The sequence below is a fragment of the Nelumbo lutea genome, chromosome 1, assembly GCF_056320005.1.
Source record: "Nelumbo lutea isolate HS-2025 chromosome 1, American lotus-T2T, whole genome shotgun sequence".
Classification (NCBI taxonomy): domain Eukaryota; kingdom Viridiplantae; phylum Streptophyta; class Magnoliopsida; order Proteales; family Nelumbonaceae; genus Nelumbo; species Nelumbo lutea.
Genome location: NC_142684.1, coordinates 62,343,851 through 62,368,191, shown reverse-complemented (window position 1 = coordinate 62,368,191; position 24,341 = coordinate 62,343,851). Strand labels below are relative to the sequence as shown.

The following is a 24,341-nucleotide window of genomic DNA, read 5'->3' as shown; positions in this document are numbered from 1 at the left end:
TATTATATAATATATATTTTTCATAGATTAATTGGTTCCTTACAATAAAGACCCGGATTCCACAACTACAACTTCTATTGTTCATTTTTTATTCTCCCACTTACTCGGTATTACTCACGGGCGCCCCTCGTTACTCGCTAGGTAAGAAATTAAACTGATCGTTTCGTTTCGGTTTAGAGATTTATCTGTTTTCTCATGAACACGCTTATTGTTCAGCTCATATTCTCTTTATTTTTGGTACTCTATCCGGTTTATATTCTCAATTCACATCATTATAAGTGCTGCATCGTCCGCTTCATGTTCTCAATTCAAATCACTGCTACATTGTCCGGCTCGGTCCATATCTATGGCCGGGTTATTGTCCAAAATTATTTTAACCTAACCAATCCCTAATTCCCGATCTGGTTCACTGCCGGGCAACCCAGCCCTGATTTTTAGACCGCAATTTTTTTTTTTTGAGTTTTCATTTTTCCCGCACAAAATGCGTTTCCACTCCTGCACCGTCCCAAATCTTCCCTGCCAGTGAACCACTGCTTTCTGCAAATCCTTCTCTGCAACAAAACGGACCGTCACTTTCTGCAAATGCTCGACAGTTCGACCACGTTTAAGAGTCGAAACACTCGTTAGCACTGTGAAACCGATCGGTTCTTGGGATCCATGGACCCCAAGGACCGTGAAGAGCTCTGTAACAGTGGAGCGGACGAAGAAACGATAGCTCGTCAGAAAAAGCGCTCGAGGAGAGTGAGCTTCGCCGAATTAACTTCAGTGCACGTTTTTGACAGAGATGAGGACTACGGAACTCCCCCGGATTTGAATCCCAGCTCCGAAAATCACGAAGAGGTTTTAGGGTTTCACAGGGATTCCGGTGACAACGATGACTCGAAGGAGTTGGTGCAGAACGAAGAAGATGATGATGAGAACGGAGATGACGACGAAAGGGAGTTGTTTGTGAGGAGCATGGATTCGTCTTCCCCTGGAAGCGCTGTTGGTTCTGTCACCTCCAATGATGGTCAGTGAAACCATTACGTTTCATTTGTTCCACTCTGCAATATTTTAGTTATATTTCTCCCCCCTTTCGGAAAAGAAAAACGTTTGTTTTCCGCCACTTTTCCATGGAAATAACTGGAACCTTAGTTTTAATTTTCTCGCTGGTTTTGTCTGATTGATTATGGCACTCTGTTCTTCTAGGATTTTAGTGTATAAGGTAGGATTAGGCAGAGTATGCTTCTTACATTTTTTCTTGTTGTTTGGTTTAATTCTTGTTTTTTTCCCCCTCTACCTTTTTCTTTGGATTATTAACAGTCAAAACGTTTTAATTGGAGTAATAGAATCTTGTGTTTACAACAGAGGGCTAGATTCCGAATGGTTGGACTAGTCAGTGCTACCTAATCCCAAAATTTCAGTTTTCTCTACCCATTCTAATTAACTCCCCCCCAAAAATTGCCCATCTGTTTACCCTTTCTTTTATCGATGAGTCAGCTAAACTGTTGGCTTATCACTTGAAAGTTGATCTTTATTTCCTAGCCAAGTAAGCCACTTCCATTATAGTCATGGCAATACAATATACCATTTATCAAAAAAGACACTTCCCTTATAAAGTGCTTGCAATGGCACAAACCGTGGTTATCATCTTGTGAACTGCAGTAGGACGTAAAAAACACAATAAACTCATTTCATTTTTTGAGAAGAGCAAGCGTTGCTGATCTTGGCTGTTGATTTTTGATTGATTTGGACCATTATAGGTGTTTATAAATAGTGAGGGTAGGGTGTCCATTTGCCCCCTTGTCTGTCTGGGTTAAGTGTTGTGCTGAGGTCAGAGAGTTTGGTCACTAATCTTTTCGTTTTATTCTTCCAAGTATGTCGGGGTCCTTGGAGTCAGGTGTCCTAAGGTTGGGAGAGGAGAGAGGAAAGAGGTGCTGTTGGAGGAGGAAGAACTTCTAGGTTCCACCTTTTTTGAGCGTAGGGAGTTCGATCACTAGGCTTCTTTCCCCAGGTATAGGGGTCTGGCGTTCACTCCTACTCAGTTGACCATGATTGATTTTCAGCGCATTAGGGATAAAAACCATGTCCCTTGTGCCTTTAGGTTTAGGCTTTCGACCCCTTATGAGGCCCTATGGAGTCATCACGACAATGAGGTTTGTGTGTATGAGCAAGATTTTGAGGCAGGGATTAGGTTCCCTCTCCCTGATCATATTATCAAGATTTATATCATTACAAGGTCACACTAGGCCAACTTTCCCCAAATGCTTTTAGGGTAGCCACTGACTATTTGACCAAGGTTGCATTGGTGAGAGTGGGTTTGAGTCAAGCTTGGCTAGGTAGTTCGTTTTCCCTATCCCCCTCCTATAGAAAGATTACTTTGCTTTTGTTTCTTTTAATATTAGATATGTTATTGACCTGATGCAGTGTCTCACTCCATTGTTAGGTAAAATGGATGGAGGTGGTAGTGTTGTTGAGGTGTTCATAATATCTAGGGCGAAGAAGAGGAGGCTGTTAAAGGGTGGAGCTTCCTGAGCTAATGGGACGAGGTGCGAGCTCCTGCTCCTCCAGTTTGGACAGAGATAGAGGTGATTCCTATTGATGTTGATGAGTTTGTAGTGGCTAGATCTGAGCAGGCAATGCCTTCAGAGGTTGGAGGTTTTCAAGTCCCTATCCATTCGTCGGTTACTCCTTTGGACAAGGCTGGCACTTCCGTGGCCCCTGGTCTAGAGACTGTGTATGTACCTCCTAAGAAGACTCCCATATGATTGATAGCCTAGGTGGAAAGTGCAAAGGGGAGATCAGATAGGAAACCCTGAGGATTCTTACAAACTGAGCAAAAGCATTGTCCTTCCTGAGGTAGCTCGTGAGGTAGACGACCTCCCCCTGTGGTACTAGGCATCAAACTGTTCAAGTACTTAATGAAGGTAAGGCAGGTTTTCATTTTTTTAGTGTTTCTTAATGTTGGGTTCCTTTAGTTGATGAGTCCTTTTTCTTTGCAAGACCAATGCTGTAGCTCAAGAATTGTTCAACCGAGTGGAAGGGCAGGTTGCTCGTATTGAGAACATAGCCAAGATGGAGAAGCAGTACTCGTGCCTTGTCTTTCCTAGAGAAGGGCTTCAGGATGTGTTGGCTTCTTGCTGCTGCTCGCTTCCCTGAACTGCCTATGGAGGAGTTGAGGATGTCTGCTGTCACTGAAGAGATTGTTGTGCAGGATGACCGAGAGAGTGATGAGTAGGATGAAGGAGGGGAGGACGTGATTGGGGTGGTTGAGGGGGCTGGAACATTATAGTTGAGGAGACTACAACCTACGTGCCCCCAGTTAGACTTAGAAAATTTGGCCTCTTTTCTTGGCCCTTGTACATTGTTCTACTCTCCGAGCTTCTTTGGTCGGATTAGGTCTTTGTAGTTGTTTTCCTTTCTTTTCGTAGCCTTTTTTGTACTTCTTTTATACTAAGTCGAGCAAGAATTAATGATAAGTACTCGATTTTTTTTGCATATGGCATTATTCTTCTCCTTCTTTTCCTTTGGTTAAGGTGTTGAGTTAAGACCTAGTCTTTTTTTTTCCCAATCATCCATAGCTTGGCTGAGTTGAGCCAGGTTGACTTTAGTCACTCCTGAATGGTGGTCTTGGCCATGCTTGAGCAAGGTCAGGACTTAGTAATGGGGTCTCAACCCTTTCCCAAGCGGCTCAAACTGATCAGTTGAGTTCCCTGCCTCAGCTGTTAGGACAGTTGGGCTGAGTTTGTGTATCAATACTATCGTCCCGATTCAGTGTATAATGAACCCGAGTTGAGTTAGTGAAATTACTAACTTTCTTTGACAGATGTATATTCCTTCATTAGACCATGCCACATGTATTCCAAGGAAATACCTTAGGGGGTCCATATACTTGGTCTGAAATTCTGAAGCCAAGAAAATTTTCAGCCTTTTAATTTCATCTGGATCATTTCCAGTGATTACCATGTCATCAACATATTCAGTCAATGAAGTGAGTTTCTCTCCCATCCTCCTATAAAACAAGGTGTTATCTGCACTACTTTGAGTATACCCTACACCTTTCATTGCTTTACATAGCATTTCAAATCATAACTTAGGGGATTGTTTCAAACCAAACGAGGCTCTCTTCATCCTACAAACCTTACCTTTCATATCGTATCCTGAGGATGTATCTATAAAGACTTCTTGCAAGTCACCATTGAGGAAAGCATTTTTCACATCAAGTTGATGCAACTCCCATGAAAAGAATAGAAAGCTTTAGTGTTCGGTGGGAGTGGTTCACCCCAAATGCCCTTTTCTGAAAAAGGCTGTAAGGGGGTGGAGAATGAATCCTCTTAGTTTTTCTCTACTCTTTCTAATACATCCTCTTAAATTATTGTTAGTAATAAAAATTACTTGGTTACGAAGAAATCTATTAGTTGCTCAACTTTCTTAGCTGGTAGTACACTGACCTTTGTTCTTTAAGAGTGATTCCTAGAAACCACCCTCAAGGCTAACTTCTCCTTGGTCCTATTTTGCAACAAAACCCCAATCTCTAGAGATCCTATTCTGCGTACTATACATTGAGGGTACTTCTACTTGAGGAATTCTGGAGTGTTTTCTTAAGCACTATAGCTAGGGTTGGATGATATAATTCTTTTCATGAAGTTACTATTATTGAATGAAGTTACTGTTTCCTATCCAAAAGAAACTTTTAATATCTCAAAGTCCCCATTTCATTTCTTTGAATTTCTAATAGAAAGAAGACAATTAATGTAAATCTTAATACTTCTTGCAGAAGAAAACTTCTTTGGCCCTGTATCGTCGAGTTTTATTAGACCTGGACAACTATCTGATGCAGACTCAGATGACAACCGTGATGTAACTCTGGATTCAACAACATTTACCATGCACTTTCGTAGTCTTTTGCGGTCGGATTCAGTAGGGAGCCTAAAAACTCCAACAAGAGACCACCTTTCCTTTGAAGTGAAGACACCTACTGAAAATTCCATGCCCACTAAATCTGGCAGTTTCTCGTTGATGACAGAAATTAAAAAGCCAATTCCTCTCTGTTCTGTTTCAGGTGGAGCATATAGTGGTGGTTCTGATTCAAATGATATGAGTCTGATAGTGGAAAATTCACAGAGGTATGACTATGGGAAACTATCTCCAACGTTGAATGCACTTCTTGCAGAAGGCAACAAGGATTTCCATGCTACCTCTGTTTCTGATGATATCTGTGCTGCCAAGTCATCTAGTTATCTGGATAGGGATAGTAGGTCTTCTGTACTTGATGAGCGTAAGAATGAACTTGTGGACCTAAAAGATTCTAGTATAAATGAATTGAACAATGTTGGTTCTCAGGATACATGTGTTGAGTTGATTTCTGATCGAAGGATTATATTGTGCAAGGAAAATGGTGAATCATCAACTCCTGTTCAACTAATTAGTTGTTCTCCCTTGTCTACTACAAAGAACCTTCTGCCTGATGATGCTTCCATTTGTCAGCAGAGTCAAAATCCCCATAAGCCAACTAAGGTGAGATTCCTTGTCTCATATTATTACTATTTGTAATATTCCATTTTCTACAATGTTTGCAGTATTTGGATTCTTTCTTCTTTTATTCTCCTTCATATTTTTTTTGTTATTTTTTTCCTGCTTAATGAAAGGATAGTAATGCCATTGTGGAGTTGCTGTGCAGTAATGTAGGAGCATTTTGGAGGAATGTTGAGAAGCATAAATACCCTTCCTCAATTGTTCTTGTATCCTCTGAATTGTTGTTTCTTTCCTTAACACAGCCTTATCACAACCATTTGCACGTGACTACATGAATTCCATTTGTCATTCTGCTTTATCAATAACTTTACCTTCTTTCAGATTGAGTGTAGTCCTGTCTCTCTACATCACTCCATGTTCAATTTGTCTTTCTCTTTGCTCTTTTAGAGCCTTCTACTTGCACCAAACAATTTCCTGTGGTTGCAGTTCTTGGCATTTATGCATATTGGGGTACCCATAAGTTTATGCTGTATACTTCATGGTTTTGTTGCTGTTGCTCATATTCATAATAACATCCTCATCTCAAATGCATTCATTTCATGGATGTTTTCATAGTTGCCCAAAACACAGTTCCTATTTCCAATTAATGTTGCTGGTTTCATAGATTCTCCTTCTAGTCTGTCAGGTATGAATTGGTCATACAGTAGATGCCTCTCCATGTTATTATCATCAATTTGGGTTTCTCTGATTATTATGTTTTTGCCCCAAGTCCAAGTATTGTACCAGTTGATATGACACTATTTCATTACATTGGTCAATTACCAAGTTTAACATTGGTTATGACACTGAATGGAGCAAAATTGTGGAGCATGAATCATGTAGCCGACCCCAGATAACTAAGACAAGGCTTTCTTGAGTTAGTTGAAATTTGATAGATTTGAATTATGTTAGTATTTCTTTGATTGGTAACAAGGCCCGAAAAAAATTTATCATAAGATAAAAGAGAAGGTACATAGAGAACATGGTTGTCAAGTTGTCTACTGTCTAGATCATTCTGGGTGAGAGTGAGGTGCCTAGTTGCCCAGGCAATATGAATTATATAAAATAAAAAAGTAAATTTTGGTTAGTTTCCTAGTTTTATATGCCAATCAGCATGTGAACTGGTCACAAAATGAAACTATCTTTATTAAGAACATTAAATTTTCTCTCAAAACATGGCAAATCATCATATCTAAAAGACAATAGTATTTCCAATATATTAATTTCAATATTTTCAAAGTATAATACTAATATAATAAGTATAAAATAGAGCAAATCAAATTAGAGTGTGGCTGTTGTTTTTGATTTGGTGGATTTTTGGCCTTCTTGAGTTTGGTGTTCTCATAGTGTGGTTAGAGTGTGGCTGTTGTGTTTGTAAGGTTTAGTGGGGGTTGGTTGTTTGTAGTTGAGTGGATGTTTGTTCTTTGTGTTTGGTGGTGCTTGTGGTGTAGGGTTGAGTTTGTTGGAATTTTGTTTTGTTGTCTTTCTTTTCTTGGGTGGCTTCTGGTTCTGGTCCCCTTCCTTGTATCTTATTTTTTTCTTTTAATAAATTTTATTTTATCTTCAAACAAAATTCATGTAAAATTAGCAACTTAAGAAGGCTATAATTTATATGGTAAGAATTTAATATGTAAGGTAATTAAAGAGAAGAAGAACAAGAGTGGAGTCAACGTTTTATTTAATGTAAGAGAGAGAGAATAGAAAAAACAAAAGACAAAGAAATCTCTTAATCCTTCTCTTCTTATTCTCCTATTCTCAAAACTCTTGGATATTTTACATTTCAATGGTAGAACTTTGAAACAAATTGTATATATATGTCACATATTAATAAGGTGTAACCATAATATTGATATTTTAATAAGGTGCCTGCCTTGTGATTTTTGTTGCTTAGGTGAGTCTTCACCTGGATAAGTGCTTAGTTACTATAATTTAGGACGTTCAGGCAAGGTGCCCAGCCAAGGAAGGCTTATTGCTTAGGTGGCACCTTGACAACCATGGAGAAAACAAACCCCAAGGCTGCATTCCTATAGCATCCCAATATACCCCAACCTATGCTCCCCTTAGCAGGAAGTGCAGAACCCTGATACAACTCCTAGCCAATGAACTGGCTATATTGTTGGCTAATCATGTATCCTGACTTAATGAAATTAAATATTTTTTTGCTGGTTGCTAATGATCTAGCGTCCCTAATAAAAGTTTCGTGTGGGACTTCTTGTTCCATACACATCGTTGTAAAACTTCTTAAATCCAGTTTCAAATAAAAGTTTCCTTTGATGAGACTCAGGGGTTCTCCCTAAACTAACACGAGCCCTTAATAAAGAAGTGATGGACCCAGGGAGTCTCATTTCCTCCCTCATTTGTTCACTAGAGCTTGAGATTCTCCGTCCACCTCAGTGTTTTAAAAGTGCAAGGCACAAAAGAAGCGCAAGGGGCAATTTGTATTTTGCACCAGATGCACAAGGTGCAAGGTGGGACATGCACCTTTTCAAAGGACAGAAAAATGAAAAAATGCCAAAAGATTGAAAAAATTAAAATATTAAACATAATGTTAATTAAAAATATAAACTTAAATTTTAAAATAATGTAAAAGAATCTATTATCTCAAATTAAAATACATAAACATAACATGTAAAACATATTCAAAATGAAAATGTAAAAATAAAATCAAACATAACATAGGATGTAAAACATTCAATCTCTTTATTTTCCCCCAATTGCATTACCTTCAAATAGTTAATGTGATGTTAAACATTTTGCATTCCTGATTCTACAAGCTGCCTTACCAAGCCCCTTGAGGCAAGGCACACCAAGAGGCGTACCAGGCCCAACCAAGTCTATATTGCACGCAAGCAAGTCGGCTTGGAGTGGAACCCCTTTTTTGCTAATATTGTTCATTCATCTCCTTAATACAAGACATTTTTAAAAGACAAAGAATTATAATTAAGGTTACAAAGCTAATCTTTTATGTGCTAAATGAGAAATTAAAACCCTAACATAGACTTATTAGGCTTGTCTTAAGGGGCTTGGTTGGGGTCTGCCCCTGGAGCAGCTGCTAGGCTTCTAAATGTAGAAATTTCGAAAAGGCGCACGCCTGGGCTAGACAAACTTCAGGCCTACCTTTTAAATTACTGCTCCACCTCCAAACAAGTGAAACCAGGGCAGAGTCAATATGGAGATCTCTCAACTGGGCTAGGAGCTAAGCTCTAATGTGGTCGCTCCAATCCACATGGCCTGAAAAAGCTTGTAGGATTTCTTGCTCAAAGTTCCTGAATACACATCAGTACCTAGGTTTCCAGGATTACCCATATAGCTTCCATCGAAGTTCTTTTTGATAGATCTTTGGAACTTGAATCATATTATTTGGGAACTATCTTGAAATTATTATGTTAATTTCTGCCATGGAATTAAGGTTCTTGGTCTCGTGCCTATGCTAACATGTTTTTCTCCCCTTGTGGTGATTCCTTTTGGAATTTACAAGGAGTCTGGAGAAGATGCACCTGAAGCAAATGGAGATTTTGGTGCTGATAACAGTGATTCTTTTGTACCTATGGATAAAAAACAGGAAATGGGTTTGATCACAGAGCATGATTGTCAATATCTAGAGGAGTCTCCTAAAGGTGGAAAACATTCTTCAAGTTCTCTTTATAACTCTGGTCAAGACTGTGCATCTCCGTTAGCAGGGTCAGATTCCTCCTTATGTGCTAAAAGAAGACAAATATTTAGTGGTTCTGCTGTTTCATTCATAGATGAGAAGATGGCTACACCTTCTGCCAGCAAAAAACTTTGCTCCTCTTTAAACAAGGAAAGTATATCTTCTACTGTGAGAAGTATTTCAAAATTCAAGATTTATCAGATGTCTCCAATTACTTCTACCCTGGAAATTGAAGCAGATAATTCTTCTAAGTCTTTTTCTTGTTCTGCTGCTTTGGATGGGAATAGTAAAAAGCCTGAATTGAAGCCTATGAATGCTTCTTTTTCTGTTTTGGATGAGCAATTTTTAAGTGTTGGTTGGAAGAAGGAAAAACAGGGCAGTTCAATTGAAATGGATAGTTGTGGGTTTGAGACACCAAAGCACATAAATAATTTGAAGCAAGCTGAAGGCAGTGAGACCATTCTGCCAGATGGAGAATATGGGAATCCAATATCCGTAGGTTTGGGCTGCAATGGTCAACCTAACAAGTTAATGGCAGTAGCACTTTCACCCTCTCAGTCATCTGGGTCTGCAAAAAAAATGGAGCAGCGTCCCTTGGCTAATTGCAGTCCCACTGGAGGGGGTTTTGTCACTTCTGGACCTGATTCATTGTTGATGAAGACCATACTTGACAGCAATGCAAATGAGCAAGTAAACCCGACAGCTGACAAGTTGGTCTATTCTCCACTTAAAAGGGTGGAAAAAACTTTGTTTGTTTCTCTGGAACATAAAGGCATACCGTCAAGTGCATTGGAGCAGCAGGAAACTAAGTTTGTCAGCTTGGATGTCAGGCAAGATGCCGAAGGTTCAAGGGAAAATGTCTCTAAAGTGAGTCACTTAACCCCTATAGCTGGCAAGTTCGGTGCCTTGTGTGAGGAGAAAATATCACATTCTAGATCACCACTCATCATTATTAATTCTGAAGATTCCAGAAACTTTATTAAATGGAAGGGGATGGATAACAAGGAACTTTATCATGTTTTGCAAAAGGGGTCTGGAAATACGATGGGTTATGGAACCCCCATGCAGCATAGACCCACCCCTAATAACCAGTCTGAAAGCTTACAAAGAAACTCCCAAACAGGCACATACCTGGCAAGGTTTAAAGAGAAACTTTTTGATGGAGATTCAAGAGCTTCTCTTTATGAGTCTACTTCGCGACATGCGCATGATAGGGGCACAAATGTCCCACAACATGGAAAGGTAATCTTCTCTGTTTCCTCCTGATTGCACTTCTCATAATTATATATGCATCTGCCTTGGCTCCTCCGTAGAAGTGGTCTATAATGACAATGACCATATGCAACCTTACCTACTTTCATATCTATTTGACATTCAGCAAGTTGTGATGGTGACTTCCAACAGGGTCTACATGTTTCACAGAAAGTATTATCTTTCGAAGGTGCTGACAATTCTACAAGGAAAAGAAGAAGTGAAGAAACTATTCTCATAGATAAAGGCCATCTAAGTGAAACTGAAAGGCTCCAGAAGAGTCCGAAAATTCTTGAAATGCAGGGTAGCATGCCAAAACTTATTTCTGAAATTCATACCATAAGAAATATTGAAGCGGATAAGATTGAAGGCAGCACAAAGCAAAAGCATTGGTCTGATGTATGTATACTAGAAGTTGCATGTGTTGATGTAGTGGTTTGCTAGCTTAGGGGCTGTTTGATAACAACCAAAGAAGTTGAACTGAAAAGCTTATTGCATTGTCTTTTAGTGAATGAGATTTTAAGGAGGTTGTGGACTCCTTAATGGCCGAAACTGAAGTTAGATAGGTCACTATATCCTTGAATTTTTTTTTATTTAATTATTTATTGACTAAAAGACAAAGCAATAAGTCTTTTAGTTCAAACAGACCCTTAGTGTAATCATGGTAGTTCTAGTTGACTTTAACTTCAGAGTTGACTTTTCAGGTTTTTTCAAGGCTTTCTGATGCAGTGGAACAACTGTTTTCTCCATTAACTGCTGAACTTAACACAAGGAAGGTATGCTATTTACTTCCACTTCTATAGTTCTATCTAGACCATGGATGTAGAATAAACAAATATATGTAAATTTAATTATTTAATAACATTACAGTACTATGGTTATTGATTGATTTTGTAATCATAATCAATATAGTTGAGGTGTCTCCTAGGTGATTGCCCAGGCAACCATCCATGCAGCTGGTATGGATATAAACATCTTACTGGGGCCAAATAGCTTAGTTATGCCCTCTTTGTAGATTATTTGCCCTCTTTATATTGATATGCGTCTATATAACCCATTTTCTGTTGATAGGAGTTCATGGAGATCTGAAAACTGACACTCTTAATCACTTACCATTCTATGCGTATGCGTATTTTCAAAAATCTTGTTGATTCTGTAAATTTAGTGTAAGACGTCATTTGATCATTTACTGATTTAGTTCATGGTTAATAGTTTATGATTATCATGAATTTCTGTAAAACTTCTGTATGGTTATATTGTGAAAAATGTGTATGTTGGGTTATTCATTATTTCATGTTTGTTGCCTTGGCTTGACAGTCCAGAATGCGTGGGCATTGCCTAGCCATAACTACTGTATTGTTCTTAATAGTATCCTGGCATGGTTTATTTTTAGCTTTCTAGCTAAACTTACAGAATTTCCATTTCTGTGTTTCTTCTTTTGAATGTGTAGCTTGAGATTCTGGAAGATACTTTGGGTCGGTTGCAGAAGGTTAAAAAGTATGAGAAGCTTTGTACAGAGATCTGGTCACAGGTTTGCTAAATAAATGGTTTTCATAGACCACTTTTCTTTTTGAGCAACCATTAATATAAAAGGATTGACATGTAATTTCTTCCTGCAGGAAATGCCAGATGGTTTGGATGATTTTCAAAAGAAAAGGTAGAGTTTCATTGGTTTTATGGATTGAGAGTGATGCGAGATAACTGTAGAAAAAGCTGGTTTAGTTTGATAAACATTGACACCTATTAACTGATGTGGTTGCAGGGTAGCCGAAGCTACGTCATTGCAACATATTTTTGCCTTTGAACAAGCAAAGTTGCTATTAGTGCGCATGAAGAGAGAGAGACTATTTGTAAATACTTCCTACTTGTGTATTTAATGTTTCTCATATTGCGTTTGCTTACTACAAGGTGGCTTTACTCTCCCTTTCGCAGAAAAGCATACAGAGGTTGCAGTCAGGAATTCGGGAATCTCAAATCTTGAATAATTCTATGAAACATCTCTGTGTGCCTGGTGCTAGAGATGTTCAAAATAAGGAGAGTCATCTTCAATCCCTTTTAGTTAATTCCAACAAAAAAATTGAGGTATATATAGTTCCCATGAACTTCATTTCATTTTCCTAGTGAAACTTTTGTGTTTTAGTTATATTTGTTTCCTTTTGTTTGCATTTCTGCAATGGTCTTTTCTTTTTGATGGTACTCCATCCAATTTTTCAGCATGTATGAGCTTTGGTGGTCCAACATGTTTATTTTTAATCTGCATCTTTTTATGAAATGATGTAAGTTTTGGCCATACGAGGATGTCCTAGTTTCCAACTCTTTTTGGGTCAATAATGAGATATAAAAGCTTTTTTAATAGAAACTCCTAAATGGAGTATATTCCTTTGGGTCCTTTACCCCCTTTTGCTTCCTAATGAAAGTTACCTTTAGGGGTGCAACTTGGGCGGGCCCAGCCCCAGCCCAAATCGGCCCAACCTGGAATTTTACACGGGTTGGGCTTGGATTTTTGGTCCTCGGGCTAGGATCGGGCCCAAGAAGCCGGGCTTTTTTATTTTTCGGGCCGAGCTTTGGCCTAGCCCTTAGCTTGGCTGAACCCGGCCCGAGCCCGACCCAATTATATGCATTTATACATATTTGTATATATGTAAATGTTGCATACATATTTACATATATATGCATACATATTTGTATATATAACATTTGTATAGACATTCTGCATACATATTTACATACATAAATATTTGTGTATATATATATTTGCATAAATACATTTATATATGTATAATTTTAGAGTGAGTTCATTGATTAACTTGAGCTCGGCCCAGGCCCTAGCCCAACCTAAGTGCATCAAATTACAGGGCGGGTTGGGAAAATCGGGCTTGACCTTGGGCTTGAGCCGGGTTCGGGCTTTAAGCCCAAATTTTAGGATCGGGCTTGGGTTGACCATAAACCCGGCCCAACCCGCCCGACTTGCACCCCTAGTTACCTTTAATAAAACAAAGAAAAGAAAAAGAAAAAAAAGAAAAGAAAAAGGAGTCATCACGGACCCATCAGCAAGCTGAAAGGAAAACATATGGAGTTGCATTGTTCTGGTATTGTAACACTGGCATATCATGCCATTTGACTCACTACCCAATATGCATGCTCTTACTGATTTTTAAGTACAAGAGTTTCTCCCTCTATGACATCTCTAGTATGGTGGTAATTGAATGATGGTGCCTTGGTTGTTGGCTCTTTTTTCTCTCATTTGGGGTTGGTTTTAATTAGGTTTTTTGTGGGCTTCCTTAATCACACTTTCGAAGAACAAGGTTGTTACTTAGTCCTAAAAAGTCATAAATTCATCCATCATAGAGGGAGATGGTTCTTGTTTCCATTATTTCACCAAATCAAGGTGCATTTTTGAAGAATAGGCAAATCATTGATCATATTTTAATTGCTAATGAAAGTGTGGAGGATTTGAAAAGAGTTGGAAAAAAGGGCTTAGTTTGCAAGCTTGATTTGGAAAAGACATGATTTGTTGATTGGTCTTTTTTGATGGGGGGTGATGGGAAACTGCAGATTTGGAGAAAGGTGGTATGAGTGGATTAGGACCTGCCACTGCACTATTTTGGTGAAAGGAATTGTGGTGGACCATTTCCATGCTATTATTTATTTATTTATTTTTTGGTAGAACATTTCCATGCTATTAGAGGAATTAGACAAGGGGCCCCTCTCTCTCTTTTCCACTTTGTCCTAATTGTTGATGTCTTGGGTAGACTAATTGTTAGGGTTGACTCCAAAAATTTGGTGAGGGGGTGGCAAGTTGGTAGGGATAGGGTGCCAATTAGGGGTGCTCATGGTTCAATTAACCAAATTGTGGGCCTATTTTCCATATTGAATTGGTACCATGGGTTTTTGGAAAACCGTGAATTGAAACCAATCAGTTAACCAGTTGATTGGTTTGGTTATTTGGTTTTTCAGTTTTTTGATATTTATAATATATTATAAATAAATATATAAATATATAATATAAATCATAGGTTTCAAGGCGCCTAGGTGATTTTGGGCGACACTAGGGCGCCTAGTCGCTTAGACAGGCGCCTAGGTGATAAAAATTTTAAAACATAAAAATCTAACTTTTGGCTAGTTCCCTAGTTTTATATACCGTTCAGCATGTATATTAATTGAAAAAATAGCAATTCTCTTTATTAAGAACAATACTGTTATAATAAGGATTTAATAGAGAAATTTCATATCAATTAGCAGCTAAAGAAGGTTGACATTATATATTAAATATTCAAGATGGAAAGTAAATTAGAAAAACAAGGATGGGATTTATGTTTCCGCGCTCTTCTTCTACTACCACTACTACCACTACCACTACTACTACTACTACTACTACTACTACAAATAATATATATAATAAAAATATTACATAATATATTTATTTTTCTATATAATAATAGCAACTAATTATTATAATTCTTAATTTTTTAAATATCAAATAAAAATATTTTTATATATATGTTTTTTTTTTTAATTTTTATAAATCATTTTTCTCAAGTCGAGCTTTATGAGCTTTTGACTCGAGCCGAGCTTGAGCTTACGAGCTTTTGACTCAAGCCGAGCTTGTGCAAAAGGTTCTAGCTTGAACCGAGCTTGAGCTCGAGCTCGAGCCTTGTACTACCTTTGGCGAGCCGAGCTTGAACGGCTCGGCTCGAATCCACCCCTATTTCTTTCTTTCTTTATTTCTCTTTCTCTCAAAACCCTTTGATCTTTTAAATTTCGATAGTAAAACATTAAACAAAGTATATTGATATATAGCATATAATAAAATGTATTAACACATACATTAATAAGATACAACAATATAAATGCTAATCGCCCGCCTAGGGGACAAAAATGACAAGGCGTTTGGGTGAGGCACCCAACCAAGAGTGCCTAGTCACTTAGGCGACGCCTTGACAACTATGATATAAATACTAGAAGTACATGTAATATATTATATTGTAAATAATAAATAATATATTATACATTATTTTTTTGGTAAGTAAACGAAAATTTCATTAAAAAGAAAATTTCAAGATGAAGGTGATAAGACATCACCCAATTACAACCATGACAGGAGTCCAAAACTCAGGACATTTTCCAAAATACATATTTGAGCTTCTTGCACTTCCCCTAAATTTTCGCTCATATCCCTTTTATCAATATGACTGAATTCTAGATGAGCCAAAACCCAAACAACAACTGATTGCTAACAACCACTACAAACCTGTTCATGCTATAGGATTTGGCATAAAAAATTCTTATATTCTTCTCTTTCACAAGATCCAAAAAATTCTTTACTAACTCCCTTCTTCTCCCTTATCTCAACCCTCTCATGTTCCATGTGATTAATTTCATTATCTGCCACCTTCTCAGCCCTGCTCACCCTGGCTATCACTCTTCATCTACCAAGCCCCCTTCCTCCCCCCACTCCCCCGTTTCTTTGATAGCCGTTTTTTTGAGCAAGTCTTCTCTTCTCTTCCTCTCAAAATGATCTATGGCTTTCCTAACAACCCTTTCTCCTCCAATAAAAAACAAACCCAATGTTTTACCCACTTCAACCTGTCTCTCCACCAGCCTCTCAATCTCCACCTTCCTTCTCTCCCCCCTTCATCATTCCTTGTTGTGCTTCCTACTCCTTTTTCTCTTTACCACTCTCTGTAATCCCCCTCCTGCACCGTTCCTTCTTTAATTTTTGCACCCTTTTTCTTCTATTATAGACCCTACCCTTCTCTTCATTAGTCCTTTTTCTCTTCCCAGCTTTTTTTTTTTACCGCACACTCCAATTTTGACCCCTTAGAAGTTCCTTCATCAGTCGACTTTGCTTCACCCATAGAGGAGAACGAAGAGTGAACAAAACCAAATGGAGACAAAGCTAGAGACAAGGAAGTGTTTACTACACTTACCTCTCCACTGAGCTTGGTCTGAGGACAATCCTGGATGGCGCTTGCTTCCTCTGCAACTGATCCTTTTTCATTGGCTAGAGGGACGACACCCTCAATATATATTATAACATATATAATATATATAATATATAATATATAATATATATAATACATATTATATATTACATACATAATATTATATATTATATATTATATACTATAAATGTATATTTATATATATATAGTGCATATATATTCATTTATAATATTATAGATAATATCAAATATATTTAAATTTATATGTCGGTTGCTTTGGTTAACCATTAGTTTTTCATATTGGTTAACAGAAACTGAAACCGAATCAATTGGTTTGGTTAATTAGGATTTTTGGTTCGGTTTAGATAAAGTTTAGACCTGCAATAGAATTTTGTTAGAATTAGAGGAAGATTAGAGGAGATAGAAGAGAAGAGAAGAAAAGAAAGGAGAAGGAGAAAACTAGTTTGAACAAGTGAGAAAAGTCGCTGTCTCTAGTTGGCCAGGTTATATTTACATGTTTCTATTAAATAAAACAAGACTATTATGTACCTACCTAAGTATGGGACACAACACTTAATATGAATGCTACACATCAGTTTAAACATAAATAGAAAGACCAAACTACGCCTATACATTTGACACTAACACTCCCCCTCAAGCTTGTGAGTATATATTAGATAGTCCTAACTTGTTACATATGTAGTCCACTCTTCCCCGACTCATCCCTTTGGTGAACAAGTCTGCCCATTGACTTCCTGTATTAACATATGCAGTATCTATCACTCCACTAAGCACCTTTTCTCTCACAAAGTGATAGTCAACTTATATATGCTTTTTTCTCTATTGAAACATTGGATTAGAAGAGATGTGGACTGCATCTTGGTTGCCACAATAAAGTTTCATTGGAGTGACAATTGAATATTCCATCTCTTGTAGAAGATTTTTCAACCACATTAGTTCACAAGTGGTATACTGGTATGTTCCATGGCTTTGTATTCAACTTTTGCATTGCTTCTTGCCACAACTGTCTGTTTCTTACTTTTCCATGTCACCAAATTACCCCCAAGAAAGGTACAATAACCTGTAGTGCACCTTCTGTTAGATACAAAACCAGCCCAATTAGCATCGCTATATCCCTCTATTTCAAGATTTCTTCTACTCTTGTATATCAAGCCACAACTAGGAGCTCCCTTCAAATACCTTTCAATCCTTACTGCATCCCAATGTGGAACCCAAGGTTTCTGTATAAATTGACTCACCACACTAATTGCAAATGAAATATCTGGCCGAGTAGTGGTTAGGTAGTTTATCTTACCCACCAACCACCTATACCTTCCAGGATCTTCAAACTCTTCATCCACATCATTGCTCAACTTGGTATTTGGTTCCATAGGTGTTTCAATCAGTTTGTCACCTAACAATCTTGTCTTCTCCAACAAATCAAGAACATACTTCCTCTGGCACAAATTAATACCATGCTTAGACCTTGTTACTTCTATCCCCAAGAAATATTTTAATTTACCAAGGTCCTTTATTTGAAAGTGCTCCTGCAAAAAGGTTTTCAGCCTATCAATCCCCAATCTATCACTGCCGGTAATAACAATATCATCTACATATACCACTAGTAAGATCTTCCCAGCATGCGAATAATGGCTGAATACCGAGTGATCAACCTGACACTATTTCATTCCAAACTTCTTTATCACTTCACCAAATCTACCAAACCACGCAGAGGGGGACTATTTAAGTCCATAAATGGCCTTCTTTAGTTTGCACACCTTACCATCCTCCCCTTGAGCAACAAACCCTGGTGGTTGCTCCATATAGAGATCACCATGTAAAAAGGCATTCTTGATGTCAAGTTGAAACAGATGCCAATCATAAATAGCAACTAGAGATATCAAAAACGAACGGAACCAATTTTGGTAGTAGGAGAGAAGGTCTTCGTGTAGTCAATACCATATGTTTGGGAATAACCTTTGGTAACCAGTCGAGCTTTCAATTGCTCTGCACTACCATCAGGTAAATATTTAACAGTGTATACCCATTTACAACCCACAACATGCTTACTAGGAGGGAGTGTTGTGAGATCCCCACGTGTGATTATAGGCCAAAGCTAAGAGTTCTTCCATTGCATGGTGCCACCCTGGAGAGGCAAGGGCTTCCTGGACATCTGTAGGAACCAAAATAGAAGACAACAAAGAAACAAACTGACGATGGGAAGCAGAAAAGTGAGATATAGAAACATAATTGGAAATGAGATGAAATGTGCAACTTGCTTTACCTTTTCACAAGGCAATAAGAAGATTAGGGTTAGAAACAGGAGGTGGAGTTGGTGGGGGGACAACTGTCGGATTTGTTGACGATGAAGAAGCTGGAGAAGCTGGTGTTGGTACATGTCGTCGATGCATATACACTTGGCGGATGGGCGGCCGTTCAACAGGAAGTTGCATTGGAGGCGAAGACTTAGTCACAACCGAAACAAGTGGGATGGGGTCCTCAATAGGAACTGGAAGAGGAGGAGGAGTTGAGGAAGAAGAGACATTACTGGACCCAGCAAAAAAACGAAATAGATTCAAAAGTAACATCAAGGCACACAAAGGAACGTTGAGAACTGGGGCTAAAACACTTGTACCCTTTCTGGGTCCGGGAATAGCCAAGGAAGATACACTTGGTGGATCGTGCATCTAATTTGTCCACTCCAGGTCCAAGATTATGAACAAAACATACACTCCCAAAAACCTTGAGAGTAAGGGGAAAAGGAGACAAGGTAGGAAACAAAGTGGTGAAAGGAGAATGACCTTCAAGGATGGGTGTGGGCATCCGGTTAATGAGGAAAGAAGATGTAAGCACAACATCATTCCAAAAACATTTGGGTACATTCATATGATGCAAAAGGGACCGAGCAATTTCCAAAAGATTGCGGTTCTTTCTCTCAGCCACCCCATTTTGCTGAGGTGTATAGGTACATGAAGTTTGATAGATAATGCCATGTTGTTCCAAATACTCTTGAAATGGTGTATACAAGTATTCACGACCATTATCAGAACGAAGAATCTTAATGTGTACACCAAATTGGATGCGAATTTCAACATAAATTTTTTGGAAAATGGAAAACAATTCACTCATTTCTTTTATTAGGTAAAGCCACATTATCCTTGAATAATCATCAACAAAAATAACAAAGTATTTGTAACCATTGTATGACACTATCTTATTTGGACCCTAAATATCTGAATGAACTAAAGAAAAAGGACTCGACATACGATTATCAACCTTAGGACTAAAGGGAACATGATGATGTTTCCCCAACTGACATGACTCACAATCCAAAATAGAAAGATGACTCAGTGATGGAATAAGTGACTTTAGTGCTTTAAGCGATGGATGACCAAGTCTACAATGCCACTGAAGAGGAGAAAGAGATGTCTGAAGAGCTATTGACGAACCACCACCACCATCAAGATAATACAGTTTCACCAGTTTCATGCTCTCCAATCTTCATCATCGTCTTGAAATCCTAAAAAACAGAAGAGGGGCAAAGGTGATAGAACAATTAAGAGACTTGGTTAGCTTACTAACAGACATAAGATTAAAAGGGAATTTGGGAACATTACAAAACCGAGGACAAGGATAAAGGGTATATGTCAATATTACCAACACCAAAAATGGAGGATGTGGAACCATTAGCAAGGGTAACAGAATGTGATGTGGAGCATTGTGAAAGGGATGAAAACACACCTGGAGTTCTAGTCATATGATCGGAATCTCCAGAGTCGATAATCCAGGATGTGGGTTTGGATGCTAGACAAGCCATACCTAAATGTGCGAGAGTAGTTGTATTTTGTTAAGAGGTGGCTTGGATAAATCACTCATACTCATCACGTGGGACACTCATCATCTCCTTCCCGAAGACATCCGTAGATGTAGAGGGCATCTGATTAGCTTGTTAGATATCCTATCTTGAACAACCATCATTGGCCACTACATGATTTGCCCAAGTTGAAGGTAGACCATGCAAATCATAACAAAAGTTAATGGTGTGCCCTTCCATAACACAATGTGTACACCTCATTAGACCATTATTACATCCTCTGCCATGAGCTCCCCCTTAATCTCGACCTCAACACGTCCACCACCACGACTATACATGGGTCTACCACCACCACTACGACCATATATGGATCCACTACTACCACTACGACTGGGCTGAACTCCGAGCTCCACCTCTAACACCACGACCTCCCCCTCTCGTCATTGCAAAAGCAGACCTGTCAGAGATATTAGAATTCTCTGTGGGCTCAACAGAAGTCCTCCGAAGAAGGGCAAACACCTCTTCTAGAGACAAAAGAGTTGACCTTCCTAGTATTTGTGCTCTCACTGGTTCATATTCAGATTTCAGCCTTACTAAAAATCTGGTCAGAATTAGTTTTTCTCTCTATTGTTTCTGAATCTTAACATCAGAAGTGAGGGGATGGTACACATTCAACTCATTACAAAAGTTCCGTGCTAGCATAGAACTGTTAAGGACTTTGATTACCCTATTGCAGATTAAAGTACTCCTGATAAAGCTGATACACTCTAGTAGTATTGTCTTGTCTTGAGTACAATTTCTTGGCATGGTCCAAAATCTCTTTCGCTGTATCTAGGTACATAAAATTCACATTGATCTTGCGTTCCATACTATTCCATAACCAAGTCATAATCTGTGCATCTTCTTGTTCCCAATCACTATACTCCTGTGAGTCAGCGGGAGGTTTTTCTTCTCTTACATGCTTCACTTTTTTCTTAGCTCTAAGAAAGATCTCTAGAGATTTCGCCCAAGGCACATAATTCTCCCCATTCAACTTGATAGAAGTCATCCAAACATTCAGGTAGTTGGTGGGAACCATAACACTAGATTTGTGTTCACTACTGTCTCCCATCTCTGAATTCCTTTTGTTTTTTTGTTTTTTTGTTTTTTTTTTTCCGTATATGAAACTTCTAAATCACTTTTCACCACACTGCACACTAGTGAAACCACCTACAGTCACAATTTTCAGCAATACCTGTCGCTGATTTCTTCACTTTAAGCACCGCAAAACTACCACACAACTACCTGAATACACACCATAGCACTAGCAACTCACCAACCACTTGATTCACACTGAAACACACATATGTCCCACCTATTTGATCACCAAAAACCAACCCGACACCTGACTATCCACTGCACCACCTGAGACAGCCCTTCCAAAGGGAAAGGGCGACCACTCCTTTTTAGCACTTTTCCCTATCTCCAACGGATGATGAAGAAAACTGTAAAACCCTAGGCTGAATGGTGATAGAACAGATCAACAGAATTCTGGGCAGATCTGATTTTGTCACAGTGGCTCTGATACTATGATAAAGTTCAGACCTGCACTAGAATTCTGTTAGAATTAGAAGATTAGAGGAGATAGAAGAGAGAAGAGAAGAAAAGAAAGGAGAAGGAGAAAACTGGTTCAAACAAGAGAGAAAAGTCACTCTCTCTAGTCGGCCAGGTTATATTTATATGTTTCTATTAAATAAAACAAAAGACTATTATGCCCCTACTCAAGTATGGGGCACTTCACATAACATAAACATTACACATCAGCTTAAACATAAATAGAAAAACCAAACTACCTCAACACAGTCGACACTAACAGGTTTCATGGGTTTGGTTTGGTTTTTCGGCTTTTGATGAGCACTTCTAGTGCCAATCACTCATTTACAATTTGTTGATGATACTATTCTGTTTTGTGAGGGAGATGATATTAATTGGGCTAGGAATTTGAAATTAGCTGTTCAAGTTTTTGAGCAAATGTCGCAAGGTGCTAACCAGCTGGTTGGTAAGGTCTCTTGCTGGTCATAGTGGAGACTTGGGATCGAATCCTGCCTGCACCTAGATTAGGGGATGGACTACCTCCTGTTGTGTAGCCCTTAAAAAGAAATAAAAATACTTTTTGAGCAAATGTCAAATCTGAAAGTCAATTTTGACAAGAGTTGTGTGGTGGGGGTTAATATGGATGAGAGGGAGGTGTTAGAATGTGCAGATATTTTGAGACTACCTTTAGGAGATAATATGAGAAATAATAGTTTTTGAAACCTCATGATTGATAGACTCACCAAGAGACTGGCATCATGGAAAAAAAAAAAGGAACAAAACTCTCTTTGGGTGATAGGATTACTTTGATAAAGTCTGTTTTGGTCGATTTGGTCGTCTATTTTCTATCTGTCTTTAAAATCCCAGAAGGGGTGAAAAGTTTGGAAAAGTTGATGGGGGATGTAAACTAGGTAAAGAGAAAAGGAACCATACAATCAGATGGGAGGTGGTTAGTAGAAGTAAGAATGTTAATAGTCTAGGTATAGGAAATCTTCAAAATAGAAATGAGGCCCTATTGGGGAAATGGTTATGGAGATTGATAGTGGACAGGGATAAGTTGTAGGCTAAGGTGATACTAAGCATTCATGGGCTAGCGATTGATGGCTGGGATGTGGGAGTTTTGGCTAGGGCTATACGAGCTTTACCTTGGAAGTCTATTCATGCCATTCTACCTTCCTTCCTACCTTTTATAAGGTTTGTTCTTTGAAGATCTTGTTAAAATTTGGGAACATATTTGGGTGGGGAACTCGTCATAGAAAGAACAATTTCCTTGTATTCCCTTTCACTGTTTAAAGATGAGCTTGTGTCTACTTTTTTGGTTCCTTCTGACTTAAGCTTTGGGATGTAGAAGGGGTTTCAGAGGCTTTGATTTAAACAATGTCTTGGCCTTGGTTCAAAATTTGGAAGGGGTGGTATTTTAGATCCTTCGATATTGGACAGCTGGATTTGGATTTTGTATTCCTTTGGTTTCTTTACTTGTGGCTTTCAAAGCTTTAGTTCAACCCTTTGATAGTCTTGAGCAGCCTTTTCTTGTCAAGGAAGTTTGGACTTTGGGGTAAACCAATTCCTCCCAGGATAGGAGCATTTTGTTGGGAAGCATCTGGAAAGGTGCAACACTTGTGATTTGCTCCAAAGGAAAAGACCTCATTGGTGCATCCTTTGTAAGGCTAATGGTGAGAATTGCTATCACTTATTAATCTACTACCCCCTTGTTTCATGTATTTGGGATTGGTTTCAATCTTTGGTTGGTTGCAGGTGGACCCTCTACCAAATTTACAAAGCTTGTTTGCTTCTTCTTCTGCCAGGTGGTCAAAGAAGAGGGGGAAAATCTTATGGAAATGTTCAAGAGTTGTTATATCCTGGACAATTTGGTTAGAAAGGAACCCAAGGTTTTTTCTGAAAAGGAAAGAAGTAGAGATGCAATTATTGAAGCCATTACTATCAGAGTGGTACATTAGGTGAAGTCTTTGGATATCTTTGAGGATATCTCTATAGATGTTTTGCTTAGGAATTGGAAGGAAGTGGCTAATTCAGCCTCCTTCAAAACTGTGATTAGCCCCCTTGGGTCTCCACCAGCTAATGGATTCACCAAGTTGAATTTTGAGGGAAGTAGTGAAGGAAACCTATGTCCTTCAGGCATTGGAGGAGTTTTCAAGGATGGGCTTGGGAATTATGCTAATGAGAAAAAGGAAGTTTAAGTGGCTGACCCTGGGTATGGAAATAAAAATGCAGTGAGTGAAAAGAAGTGCTAATTCCTCTGCTGTACACTTGCTAAACAAGGGGTGGGAAGGAATTGCTTGTTTTGGGCATTGTTGTAATCTTGAGTTTCTTTGTGGGGAGGGTTAAGAGGGTTTACCTATCCCCTATGCTTTCTTGTATCTGTTATATATATATATATATATATATATATAATATTGCTAAATTTAATTAAACTTGTAACAGATTGTTTTTATCTTTTTAATGATGCAGTTTGTTAGAACATACTATTTACATATTTTATAAATGTTAACACAATAAGATATACTATGGAAATGTCTGTGCAGTATTTGGTTGTATTGGGTAACATTTGTGTTTGACACTAGTTCTTCTGTCCATGTATTTACATGGTTATGGT

The 24,341-nt window shown here is 38.4% G+C and overlaps 1 protein-coding gene across 5 annotated transcripts in view; it reads left to right on the top strand.

Annotated features, from left to right (window-relative positions):
• The first annotated feature begins 403 nt into the window (after positions 1-403).
• LOC148874864 (uncharacterized) overlaps positions 404-24,341 on the top strand; it is a 39,253-nt gene continuing 15,315 nt past the window's right edge. For 2 of the 5 annotated variants that reach the window (XM_088966013.1, XM_088966010.1), the window contains exons 1-9: positions 477-1,009; positions 4,757-5,496; positions 8,972-10,387; positions 10,568-10,795; positions 11,101-11,172; positions 11,847-11,927; positions 12,016-12,053; positions 12,159-12,246; positions 12,329-12,478. In XM_088966013.1, the coding sequence (XP_088822139.1) occupies positions 658-1,009; positions 4,757-5,496; positions 8,972-10,387; positions 10,568-10,795; positions 11,101-11,172; positions 11,847-11,927; positions 12,016-12,053; positions 12,159-12,246; positions 12,329-12,478 (3,165 nt within the window). In that variant the 5' untranslated portion in view covers positions 477-657. Of the gene's footprint in view, positions 1,010-4,756; positions 5,497-8,971; positions 10,388-10,549; positions 10,796-11,100; positions 11,173-11,846; positions 11,928-12,015; positions 12,054-12,158; positions 12,247-12,328; positions 12,479-24,341 lie in introns of all 5 variants that reach the window. The other 3 variants (XM_088966009.1, XM_088966011.1, XM_088966012.1) reach the window with 3 other exon arrangements.